Genomic DNA, 13,414 nt, shown 5'->3' with positions numbered 1-13,414 from the left:
TCTGGTATAAAACTTAGAGATGACATACAATTTTGTCATTACTTAAAATCAAAAATTTCTCTAAAGAAATGCTGTACAGGTGCCCAGAAGCCTTATTAGATATAATGAATTGTCAATGTTAACAGCTGAAAATACAAGTTGATAAGTGCAGTATAAGACACGAGTTATTTGCATATCTCACTGATTTCAAATCAACTCTTGTCACTCGTAAAAGAAGAACTTAACATAGGCATCTTTATTTATGGCACAATGAAAGCCACTGCTCCAGTTGTTGACCAGAGTGAAAAAAAAGTAAACAAATGAAGAAACACAGTGGCAGACCGTATGGGAAATCTGACTGCGGCATTGAATAAATCAGCAGCATGGCCTTGTACAGAAAGCTGTGTGAATCATCCCTTATCAAAAAGGCTATTTGCAGAATTAGAAGCTGCTTAGAGCAAGCCATGGGAAGATGGAAAATCTTTCGAGCATGTTGAAAGATATAAAAGTTTGAAATTGTTCAGCTCGACGTCTGGGGATGAGGAAACATGATATAATTATCAAAATAAATAATGTCACAGAGTACCTGCTTAGTCTCAGTATTAGACGAAAGGATATTAAAAAAAAAAAGTGAGACATTTTCATCAAACATTAAAGCAGCCTGTGGCCCTTGTGGTCACAGGTTATTGTAGCACTTGGGAGCTTTGAATGGCCTGGAGGAATCTGGACGTAAATATGGATGAGAAGACAAAGCATAGCTATAGAAACAATTAGGCAGTGTAAAACTGGATGCCTAAAGCTCTCTGTAGTTTCCAAGGGAAATGAACATGTGACATAAGACCAGAGGGACCTGGATGTCCTGCAGGAAATAACCATGCCAATTGAGAGGATTTCAGGCAAAGGTTAGAATGAGTCTGTGAAGAAAATACTCTTCTATGGATATGTTTCTACTGGACTTGAACAAAAACTGGATTTTTTTTATCATATGAGAAATGCTGCAGTTTCAGTATTTGTTTCATCCTGACTTATGATGGAAAAATAAAATACTAGTTTTCTCTGAAGTAAAAAGTTCTAAAAACCCCACATATCAGACATGGTGAAGTCCTTCATTTCAGCATTTTTATCCAAATCACATTTATGATGACACAAAACAAAATGCTTTATGTCAACATTAGAAGTATCTTCCTGTGTTGACACATTTCCTTGTGGGAGTTGTAATTTGGATATAGAGTATCTCTATTTGTCTGTGTAAACTGGTGTATCGTAACTAAACATTTCCTACAACAAACTATCATGTGATTTTGAAAGTATTATTTTACTTTATCTTTTACAACTGAAAGTTGAGAAGCATCTTTAAAGTCAGAATTTTAATTCAGAAAAAAAAGATTTTTTTTTCAGAAATTCAGTTTTCTCTCAAGAAACTATTTTGTTGGCTTCTTCCATGGTTTTCCTTTTAGTTAAATGTCACATTTCAACTAGACTGCAAAGAAGCTTTTCCATACCAAAGTGCCCTTCATGTGAGAGCAGTAGAAGACCCTGGGGACAATCACTTGATGATATGCAAAAGGTCAAAAACGAGGAGGGGGAGATAAATAATGTTAGATGGGAATTAGCCAAATCCTAGGATGCAATTCTGGAGAAAGTAATTAAGCATTGCCATTGTTAATGCACTACAATAGAAAATAGGAAATGAGCAGGCCTAGTAATGAACTGCAATGAGAAAGGCGTATTTCCTCAGTCACCTTTACAACAGATCATGAGGTTTCAGCAAGCTGAAAGTAATACAATGAAGCTGTCAGGAGCTCAGGAAGACCTAATATGGGTTTGTCTACATGTCTCATCAAACAGGAGCATTCCCATCAAAGATCTGTCCAAGATAAGGATATGTTGTACTAGTATCTCATGAATAGAACAGATCTGCTTATCTAGACTAGCAACATGTTTATCAAGGCACAATACTGAACTAAGAACGAAGTTGGAATTTTGCGCTATTTCAAGAAAGGCTGATAACTGTATTTTTATTTTAATGGAGAGGGCGTATTCAAAAAACCATCTTACGATGTGTTGAGTTAAAAGGCAAAACAGTTTTCTCACAGTACTAAATTTGTACTAAATATATTTTAAGGTTGCAAATGCCACCGACAACATCATACATCCCTCTCAGTGTACAGATCACTAAAAATTTGGAAACTCACAAAGAGGAGAGGAGAGATCGTGAGAGGAGTTGCACAGCCTAACAACAAGCGTATATCTTCTATGTGGTCTTTTTTCCCTATTTGTATATAGTCTTCCTCAGCAGGGAATGGAAGAACTGCAGAAAAAATATAGGTACCTTATGTTATGAGAATCTCCCTGGCAAGGCTGCCATGGAGGTAGAGATCTGGCCAGGCAAGGCAGGACTGGACAAGATACATTCACAGCTGAGCCCTGTCCCCCCCCTCTACAGAGGGAACTTGGAAACTCCTGGAAACATGACCAAAGTCCTTCTGAAGGGTCCTCAGGCCATGAGGTGTCTCTAACTACAAAAATTATAGCAGCATTGATCTCAGCCTGGTCAGGACATCTGCATGTTACAATGATTCACCTGCACACCAGTATTCTGCTCAGAGATGAGCACTTGTGCCATTGACGTGCTTTTCTCCGAGTTTCTGAAGGACAAGACTGTGGAATAGTTCTCAAGAAATCAGGGATAAAAAGGCACTAGTTATTCAAAGTAATATAAAGATAAATTGCTTATCTCAGCAAAAGCAAAGTTTTTGAAATGTAGGATTCCTGACACAACACTGCTGTAGTGCCAGTCTGCTCCTCAAGCCAAACAGACTAAATAAATTAAAGGCAATTTCCTTGTGAATTTCACATTACAGTTTATTTCCATTCAATACTTCTGCTCATAGTGCTTGGAAATGGGCAGAGATACATCTATTTTGCACAGAGCCAGTCTGTGACTGTTTCTTTAATTCCTAACTCATTTCATTTCCAAACATAATTTCTAAAATAAAGCACAAGCACTGTTAAGAATCAAATCATCTGCACCAGCTTAAGTTCTACCAGGTGGGTACTGCTGCCTTCCTGAGATCCTGGGCAGGCTATGTAACTCTCTGATTTTGGCAGCAAGTTTAGCTAATGTTAAAGCCAACCATAGAAGAGCACAGGCAACTGCAACAGATTTCAAAGGATAAACCAACCATTTGAATTTACTACATGCCCTTTTTGAAGAGAACTTTTACATTTTAGTTTCTTCATTTTCATATGCTAAAGCATTTAGATCAAATAGAAGTAATGAGTAATTGAAGGAAAAGGCAAATGAAAATTTAGATATATAAAGTTAAGGAGCTTGTCCCAAGAAGCAGAAAGGAATATTTAAATAGATGAAGCAGGAAAAAAGCTATCCACTTTCTGGAAGAAGTATAGTATGTGTACATGTATATGTTTAACATTTAAGCATGTTCACTGTTTTCACATGTTATGTTTCTAAAGATCTGTGAGGATAGTGAGGTGTGGAGGGGAAAGTAAAGGAAAAGGAATTATTAATAATTTGAAATGACTAGGAGAAGCAACTGAGATTGGCAAAGTGCAGCAATTATCCCAAAAAGCTGGATTATGGATAAATGATGAGACCAGAGGGTGCATCTGAGGAATAGAGTACCTGCAAGCAGGAGGAGTAATATCACAGGGAGAGCATAATAAAATGTGTGATGGCAATGACAGCCAGTGCAAACTCAAACATATAACAGTGGTTTAGTGGAATTTCCAACAGTCAGAACCAAGACTTTGTTGTCTTGCATATCTCTGCCTATGACCAGGTGGCAGAAAAGGGAACTCTCAAACTCAGCCTATAAGGTTTGATCAGTCCTAAGGGGTGACAGTAACAGACTAACAAAGACTAGAACATTTAATCAGCTAAAATCTGTTTTCTTGAATATGCTGAGATTGGGAGGGAATGGTACACAGTTTATGGTTAATCTGAGCTCTGACCTCTTGGGGGACTTTTCCTGCAAGACTCTAGTATAAATTGACCATAATGTGCAGTGTGTGTCATTCCTTGGCATCCTGGGCTGAGGAAAGAGACCAAGCCTTTGGAAGTTAGTGACTCTGTAGAGTATTCGTACCAGCTATTTCAGTGCAGTTTAAACATCTAACAAGAATAGGCAGCTCTAAAGAGCAATGCAGAGTGTAACGTGGTACTGTTACTTTTAGAGACAATAAAGACAATAAAGGTTTTAACAATGAGTGTTCTTCCTATTTCAGTAATTTTTCCAATCCAAGTGGTTCCTTAAAAATGTGCCTCTTACAGACGTGAACACTTTATGCCATATCTGCATGAATCAGTGTATTTTTTTCTTTGCAGATTTGCCTTATGAGCAAGCCAGGAGATCAGCATGGACGAGTCACACCCACCCCAGTCCTCAGTCAAAAGGTAAAAAACATCTGCATATGCCTATCCCGTGGGCCTAATGCACATCTGATGCTACCTGGATAGACTCTGGAGTGAACTAATAGGAGTTACGTCAGCATTCAGCTCTAGAGGATTTTTGTCTGTGCCTTGGCTGGAAAGCCTGTTAGCTGTGTATAGACAATATTGAGTGGAGTCACTGGGACAGCCACATCCTCCCTTAAACTCAGACTTCATCAGGTCCATGACCATATAGCCATATAAAGCTAAATCCTATTGTGAGGATCATTGAGTGGTGAGCAGCAGGAGTCCCAGACCTGTGATCTATCAAAGGTTTGGCGACCAAATTCCAAGCTGGAAAAATAACTACATGGGTTTTTTTTTTTTCATTTTCAGCTACTCAGCCATCATCCTCAACAGTTCCCAAAACAGAAGACCAGCGTCCTCAGTTAGGTGGGTATAATTTTGTTTTAATTATGCCTGGATGTGACAGGGTTTGTTGAACATGATGAGAAGCACAGCTCTCACCTACCAACCAGAAGCAAATCGCAACACCTGATGCAGATCGCTAATGAGATCTCCAGCTGTTGACCACTAAATCCCAAGACATGTATGAGCTGGCTTTACAGCTGGATCTGAGATGAAGGCTCCCATGGCCATTGAAAATTGCTTTTCGTAATTTGAGAGAGAAACTCTTTAGCAGAGCCTGTTGTGGTAGGACGAGGGGTAATGGTTTTAAAATAGAAGGAGGCAGATTCAGGGAGGGAGACCAATTCAGACTTGATATAAGGAAAAGTTGTTTTACAATGAGGATGGTGAAACACCGGAACAGGTTGCCCAGAGAGTTTGTAGATGCCCCATCCTTGGAAACATTCAAGGCCAGGTTGGATGGGGCTCTGAGCAACCTGATCTGATTGGAGATGTCCCTGCTCCTTGCAGAGAGGTTGGACTAGATGACCTTTGAAGGTCCCTTCCAACCCAAACTGTTCTATGATTCTGTGATTCTGTGATAATGTTTAATGGCAGTGGTGACCTTGCAGAGTGAAAAAGGTGTTAAACAAAGCATCTGTGTACAGTTTAGGTACAAAGGTAGAAGGTAAGGATGTCAAAAGACCATATACTCCACAGTAGTTGAAATGCTAACAGTTGGAAAATATGCATGAGCAAAGAGATGAAAATGGATTGCAGCATAAAGAAACCTATTTGAGTTGGGCTCCTGGAATTAAACAGGAAGATTAGAAAGATCTCAGTCTGTTGAGAAGCTGAGGAGAAAGTAGAAGCTTATTGGTTTATAGACCAGTGGTTTTGCAAAATGGGTGCATTTTGTGTTTTCAAAGCAGCTAATCCATGGGGTAGGACCTAATCCCTTACTGGGATTGTCCAAGACCTGTCTTGGACAGGTAGCTGGAAAGCTCTACAGAGATTCTGAGTCAGTTATGGCTTTTGTTAACAGCAAAAAGGGAGAAGGAGGAAATAAAAGAGATCTAGAGGATATTCATAGCTCAGAAGACTCTGAGCCTGTTTTTATCACATGGATTTCCAATCATTATTCTGGGTTTTGTTATAGCTAAATAAGACTGTGTGAATGACTACATCTCATTAGCTCATAGACGTTCTGCCTGGGAGGTATTATATTGCTTTTTGTCCAAATAGCATTTTATCTAATCTTGCCTTCGAACCATGAGAATCTTTCAAGAAAGATACTGATTATTTCTGTAAGTCCTTTGGACTGTTTAATGACTATGTGTGAGCTGCACAGATTATTTAAATGTATAAGGAATGTAACCTGTTTATATTCTTAACTGTAAAACCAGTGGCCTTTGAGAGCAGCTGTCCGGAGACAAGGCAGCCCAGTGAAGATAGGGTCATTCCCTGAGGGACTCTGGGCTGTGCTTGCAGCCCATCGCTTTGGCTTTTGTACTTCTATCACAGCCTCCCCTTTTTCCTGCTGTACTTCAATTCAGGAATTGCGATGCAGAGAAAGGAACTGCTGTTCTCAGTGTTGGACATGCTGTCCCAATAGATGGTAAAAAGGTATAGGTGGTATACAAGGTTAAAAAATTACACCTAAAATATTTGACATCGTTATTACATGATTTAAAATCTTTCTTTCACAATTTTGTAGATCCATATCAGATTCTTGGACCGACCAGCAGCCGACTTGCAAATCCAGGTGAGAAGGGATTTTGCTGATTTAGTAGAATTTCTTTTCCCTGCTAGTGTTCCCACTTCAGCTTTAAGGTCAGACCTGGAAGGTGATGTGAGCAATTTTACCATTCTTCATTATGACTCAGTGGGAGCTGATGACACCCAATGTGTTGTAGAATTAGGTTTCTAAATTACACAAGGGGAGGACTGAGGTCACAGATTAAGACGGATAAACTCATATATCTTAATGTAGGTGTCTACATAGGAGCTAAGTGTGTCATTTCCCATTCTATTCATTGGAGATGTAGTTAATGTGGCTCTTAATAGAGAGCTATTCAAATCACCCTGGAGTAGATGGTTGTATTCAGTCAGTCAAATACCTCATTAGAGGTATTTGAATTCCTCATATCCATAGCAGTTCACTTCAGTTGCCTAAACGTCAAGATTTTGTTAAGTGCTGTAAGATATCCTGTCTGACCTCCAGGTGCCCTTCCAGAAGAGTATGAGTCTCTTACCAATCTGCATCATATGTGTCCCAGATTCTGTTAATCCACAATACAATGCCATAGCGACCTTGACAAATCAACATTTTGGGATGAATAACCCAAACCAGCAAAAATATATTGTGGAAAAACACGAAAATGTAATCTATTTGCAAAGAATGATTGGGTTAAAGACTTCAAAAATGTTCTCCCAATTTAAGAACATAGCAACAGGGCACATTGTGGACAAGGGCTTGTAGCATATTTTAGCTAAAGTTGAGGAACCTTCTTGGTGAGTTGATAACACTGATTTTGAACTGTGCAGATTTCACTGTTGCTGCTCTGAGTCCACAGGACACACTGTGGCCATATACCACCATAATCAACATCGTAATCTGCCACAACGGGTTGACATTGTACATGCCACTTCTTATTTCTCTTTCTTTAACAGCCACAGGGTACAGCATTCCTTGTTCCACATTGCAGGTCTCCTCAACCCCCAGTAACAATGTTTCTTCTTACAACAATTGTATGGCTTTTCAAGGCATAAAATTGCCAAAACACTGATCCATTTCCTTTCACTTTATCCCAAGTGACATCAAGCAGAGTTCTGGATTAGCTTACTTTCTAAACAGTTTTGCGTGGTATAGGAAAGCATTTAAGTATTAAGAATAGGATTTTCCAAATAGCCTACGGCGGTGGATTTCCAGGTGATACTGTTCTTAACTGGAAGTGGGAGCGTAACTCCATTTAATTTGTTCGTAAGCCCCAGCTTTTACAGGTTTGTCAAGGGTCCATGTGGTAGCCTTCATTACTGTGGAAGACATTAACATGATCTGGATTGGGATACTTTTGTAACGTTTGGATATGGAATTCCTACACACCATCATTCCTGTACTTTAACATGTTTTCTGTGTTTATAAATTGGTGGAATTACATTCTCATTAAAAGGAAATTGACAGCAACCATTTATTTTCATAGGACTATATATTACATTTGGAAGGCAAGTGTTTATGTTAGAACATATGTTGGATTGCTTATTCAAAAATTTGTGTTTTGTCCAGTGCTGAACTGTTTATTGATTTTCAAAGGCTAATCCCCTTGTTATGTTTCATATATTAAAACTTGCATGCCTTGCTCATACCATGGATTCTTTTGTTTGTTTGTTTACTTAATGCATGTTAATGGAACAGAAGAAATTCATTAAGAACAGTTTGGATAAATATCATTTAAATGAATATGGGTTTCACTTGCGCTGAAGTATAAACTGCTAATGGATTTCAGATGCTACTCTAGCTTGATATTATAACTCGCTACTATAAGCTTTCTAAAGAAATGGTTGTTTATTATACCCACATATCTGGTTTGGAAAAAAAAAAGAAACCCAACTGATTCGTGGTCAGAGATGTACTTAGAAGTTAGCACATACAAGCTGGTTGGCAAATTCTGCTGACATTGTGCTTGTGAAACAGATTGCCTTGCAAGCTGCTTCAGCTGTATTTTCCATCATTTCAGTGCTGCTTTATTAAGAAATGCTAAGCTTTTAACATGAATATCAGTGGCAAGGCCCTTTGAAATCTACTTTCAATTGCCTAAAATGGTCAAATTTTGTTCCTGTAACTCTGGGCAACACACTTCTGCAAAGTTGACAGCAGGCTAATTATTTTCTTTTCAAAATGAAATTGGCAGAGAAGGGAGAAAAAAAAACAACAACGTTTTAAGTCTTAACTTCAATAATCATTTAAACTCATTTGACACAGAACAATGACAAGAATGTATTTTATGGACCTTTTCACTGTTCTTGCAAATGTTTTGTCCTATGGTATGCAGTGCAACAGCAAGCTAATAAGTTTCCGTTCTGCATTTCCCCAAATGCTGCAAATGGGTGATATGGTTTGGCACGAGCTCAACTTTCTCTGACTTCTCCATTTTGTGTAGGCTTATTCCATAGCAGAGAACATTTAGTTGCAACATAATGCTGTGAGAACAAGCAAAATGTTACGCAAGTGAAAGCTGTTTGTCCTGAACTTTAGAGATTAGTTTCCTAAATGAGCACTGTATTATTTCCCCATCAATTGTCTACACTGAATGACATTAGGTAACTATTAAATCTCCATGTAATGGCATTCTGCCACTCAGATGAGGGAAAACATGACACATTACCATTATCTCTGCTCTTTAGGATTTCATGAGACAGGGCTGGGAGAAAGGGGAGTAGTTAAGAGTAAGAAGTAGGAACCGACATTGCAACATTTCCTAATAGGGTCCTATGAGAGAGCCTGGAAGAACTGATGTCTTAATGTTATTAGTCACTAGTCCTGACATTTCTATTTCGTTTCCCTCCACAGGGAGTGGGCAGATACAGCTATGGCAGTTCCTGCTGGAGCTCCTCTCGGACAGCTCCAACTCCAACTGCATCACCTGGGAGGGCACCAATGGGGAGTTCAAGATGACTGACCCTGATGAAGTGGCTCGACGCTGGGGGGAGCGGAAAAGCAAACCTAACATGAACTATGACAAACTCAGCCGTGCGCTTCGCTACTACTATGATAAAAATATTATGACTAAGGTTCATGGTAAGCGCTACGCCTACAAATTTGATTTCCATGGAATCGCTCAGGCTCTCCAGCCTCACCCCCCAGAGTCGTCCATGTACAAATACCCATCAGACCTCCCCTACATGAGCTCCTATCATGCGCACCCTCAGAAGATGAACTTTGTAGCTCCCCATCCCCCTGCTTTGCCTGTAACATCATCCAGCTTTTTTGCTGCCCCTAATCCGTACTGGAATTCGCCAACTGGAGGTATCTACCCCAATACCAGGCTGCCAGCTGCTCATATGCCTTCTCATCTTGGCACCTACTACTAAGTGGGGAAAAAAAGAAACACCAGAAAAAGCAAACAAAGACACTTCTCGCTGGGATACAGTCCCTGATGAATTGCAATGAACTCTATTGGAGTACACGAATTAAAAGTGCCTAAAGAGACAAGTGAAGGTTTGGCTGGGAGAAAAAAACATTAAAAAACAGATGTCAAAAAGACTCTTTGTAGTAGGGTTTTAAAGGAGATATTCAAGAAGTATTAAGATACTAAAATGTAATGTATATGGGCATCGACTCTGTGGACCAAACAACAATAGACTGTTGTAGGTAAAAGTATGAAATGATAAGGAAAAACCTACAAAAGCTAGTGGTCTTAAAAGTTGATAAGCTTTATGTGTAAAGTTTGATATCTTGCTTGTGTAAAACTGGGACTGTTCTACAGCAATAGAAGGATAAGTCTATAGTGATCTAACATACGATATATGAATCATGACAAAAGAGGGGGAAGAAGGGAAAAAAAAAAGAAAAAAAAACCTACCTGTATTTAAAAAATCAAAACATATCAACAGAAGAATGGTTTAGTGTGGAAGTTGATTTGGAATATCACAGCATTGTTCTGGTTAAAATCAAATGCGTTCCATTCTTCAGAGCGTTATCAGCTGCTCAAACTGTGAAGACAACCCAAACTTTAAGATTGCTTGACAGTATTACAAGAACCCTGAGCCAAGCATTGGAATTTAGAATGTGCTGAAGGGCAAGTGTACGATTGTAGATCAGAGGCCGGCACCTGACAGAGGAAGCAGAAAGGAGAAAGAGGAGGACAAAGGTGGTGAGAATGGGAGAAAAGAAACTTCTTTACCAGTAGAGACTGAAAAGACTGAAAACTTAGTAGCATTGGGACTATGAAGAAACACTTGTTTGGACTTGTGAAACGTATTGCTCAGTATCATACCATTCCCAGTATTACAGAAGGAACAGACTTGATTTTATAGTAATAAAAAAAAAAAGTGGAAAAGCAGAAGAATTCAGAAATCAGAATATGCATCTCTTTAAAAAAAAAAAAGTGAAACTGGAATTGTGTTTGATATTTAAAAGTTACCAGTTAGAACCTCATCATTATTAAGGGAGTTTGTTTTCTATTGGTTAAAGCAAGAGACAACCCCTGACTGCCAAAATCAGAAATCATCTAAGTATTTTTGTTAGGCGGGCGCCAGTTTTTCTTTATCGAGTCGCGAACGCTGTGCGTTTGTCAGAATGAAGTATACAAGTCAATGTTATTTTTTTCCTTTTTATATAATTATTATATAACTTATGCATTTATACACTACGAGTTGATCTCGGCCAACCAAAGACACAAAAAAGGGACAATCAAAAATATTGTGGCCTTGAATTTTAACTCTGTATGCTTAATGTTTACATTATGAACATATTAGTACTTAGAATGCAGAATGTATGTAATAAAATAAGCTTGGCCTAGCATGGCAATTCAGATTGACACTGTAGTTTGCATTTGCATTCGCATTTTTAGTGTCTGACACACCTATCAGATCTCCTACTCAACATTTAAAATATGCTAGGCATTTTGTTTTAAAATTTTGTTTTGTGGAATCTGACAATCATGAAAATGTAGGACCAAATAGCAATGCATAGCCTAAGTTCAAAGTGGACAGGTGCTGTTAATCTTCTTTTCCACACAGTTCTGCTAAAGTACTCACAGCCCTTCTTTAGCAGTGCCTTGCCATTCTTGTCTTGAGCTTCTTTTGCCCAGAGATTGCAACCATGCCCAATTCTTCAACAACTTCGTTGCCAAGATTGAAAATTAAGTCTAAAGGAGGCCTCTAAGAAAAAATACTGGCAGCCAGAAATTATCTTTTGTTGCCATCAGATTATGCAGCAGGGTCTCAACCTGAGATGTATTTTCATACTGAATCATATGTTGAATTATCATGCCCCCTTGCTATTAATAGATACTGTATCATTATTAGTAAATAAAGTGAATAATGAATAACTTCCATTATTCCTCGCTTTAGAATGGAGTGTACAGTAGCTTGTTAACTTGTCATTGTAGTCCATCCTGGCTGTTTACAAAGGGCAGGATGTTTTCTCTCTGTTCTAGATTTAGAGGCTTTCCACACTGTACCCTGGGCCCTAAAACTACATCTGGTGTCTAATGGTATGACTATATTTTTGCAACGCCAGCTGAAGAACTGGTCTGGAAAATCAGATGTTTATGAGTGGCTTTCCACAGCAGGCAGTGTTTACTGCAGAGACCCTAGACAGCTCAGACCTCCAACTGTATCCCTCATTTTTGCTCTTCTTTTTTCTCTTTTTCAGAAAAAAAAATGGGTGTGGTTTCAGGTTTTATAGCAAATGTTCCACATATCTGTTTTGTGGAGCATTAATCAGTGCTGTGCAATGGGAGCCTACTTGCCAGACTCCTGTGTTATGGGTGTCTTGGTGGCAGTTTGTAAGCACAGGATTATATTACTACTGTTGGAGACTTGAGCAGTGTCATCATAAGCTGTGTGATTGTTTGGGAAATAAGCACTGTAAGTCTGTAGCTCTTAAAAAATAAAGACTCACAGAAAGGTTAGAAAAACTGAACTCTTGGAAAAGGTTAGTCACTCACTATTTTAGAAAGTTATGGCAGGCATACCTACATGCTGACTATAAGAATAATAGTTTGCCTTTCAGTGGAACTACATCTACAGATGCTTGCTATCTACTTCATGTGTACTTCCAGTTCAAAAAACGGTAAGTGTATTGTTGAACCACCTTTTAATTAAACACTTAAAAATCCAGATAAAACAACCGTCTTTGTTTAGATTGGCAAGGACATGCCTAGAGGCCTCCAAAGCATCCCCAGTGCTCACAGAGCTGCCTGCAGAATTTCCAGATTGTGTTGCCTGGCTGCTATCATGTGCAATCGGAACAACATCCTGACATTAAAAGAAAGGGTCCAAATCCTGGAACGAGGATGGAGTCACAGCAGATGGCGTGATGGAGACCCCTCATGATGGAGAGCAAAATCGCACAGTAGGCCATGGGTAAGCTCACTGGCAAACCAGTCCAGGAAACCTGTCTTTGAGCTACACCTTTACCCAAGACCAGCTCACAGCTTTCCAGGAGCCTTGGAAAACCTGGATTTTGCAACCCTGAGGATGAAGAGGAGAGTGAAGAATGGAGAGAACCTACTGCACTGGGACAGGTGGCTCTGCTGCTTTCAGGGCCTCCCTATCCCAGGGGCAACAGCCACCCCACGGAGTCTTCCTGCTGGAGGGCTAAGATCAGCCCAGTGTCCTAGGGCACTAGAGGAGGCAAAACAGGCAGTGGACCCATGGTAGTGTCTCTGCTGCTCACTACCTCCTACGCAATCTGGCCTTGCTACTGGGAGACAAGAAGACTGGAGTGAGGCCAGAGTTGTAGAGGCTGGTTCCCAGTTCAAACCATGGCAAGGAATGGGCCCAGTACAGCCAAAATTCTCAAGGAAGCTGAGCAACTCTGCATCCATACCATGACAGACATTCACATGACTCAAAGCCAGACTCAAAGACCTTGGCTGAACATGCCATTGTTTGCCATTTAAGCAC

At 39.5% G+C, this 13,414-nt stretch overlaps 1 protein-coding gene across 8 annotated transcripts in view; it reads left to right on the top strand.

The window, feature by feature from the left end:
- The window catches only part of ERG (ETS transcription factor ERG), a 145,066-nt gene extending 133,210 nt beyond the window's left edge, over positions 1-11,856 (top strand). For all 8 annotated transcript variants that reach the window (XM_086765470.1, XM_086765425.1, XM_086765434.1 and 5 more), the window contains 4 exons: positions 4,328-4,396; positions 4,769-4,825; positions 6,498-6,545; positions 9,351-11,856. In XM_086765470.1, the coding sequence (XP_086621596.1) occupies positions 4,328-4,396; positions 4,769-4,825; positions 6,498-6,545; positions 9,351-9,871 (695 nt within the window). In that variant the 3' untranslated portion in view covers positions 9,872-11,856. The remainder of the gene's footprint in view (positions 1-4,327; positions 4,397-4,768; positions 4,826-6,497; positions 6,546-9,350) is intronic.
- The last annotated feature ends 1,558 nt before the right edge of the window (positions 11,857-13,414 follow it).

This window comes from Chlamydotis macqueenii, chromosome 1, assembly GCF_036417535.1.
Source record: "Chlamydotis macqueenii isolate bChlMac1 chromosome 1, bChlMac1.mat, whole genome shotgun sequence".
Lineage (NCBI taxonomy): Eukaryota > Metazoa > Chordata > Aves > Otidiformes > Otididae > Chlamydotis > Chlamydotis macqueenii.
Note: the sequence above shows the minus strand (reverse complement) of the source record. Positions and strands in the feature narration are given on the sequence as shown.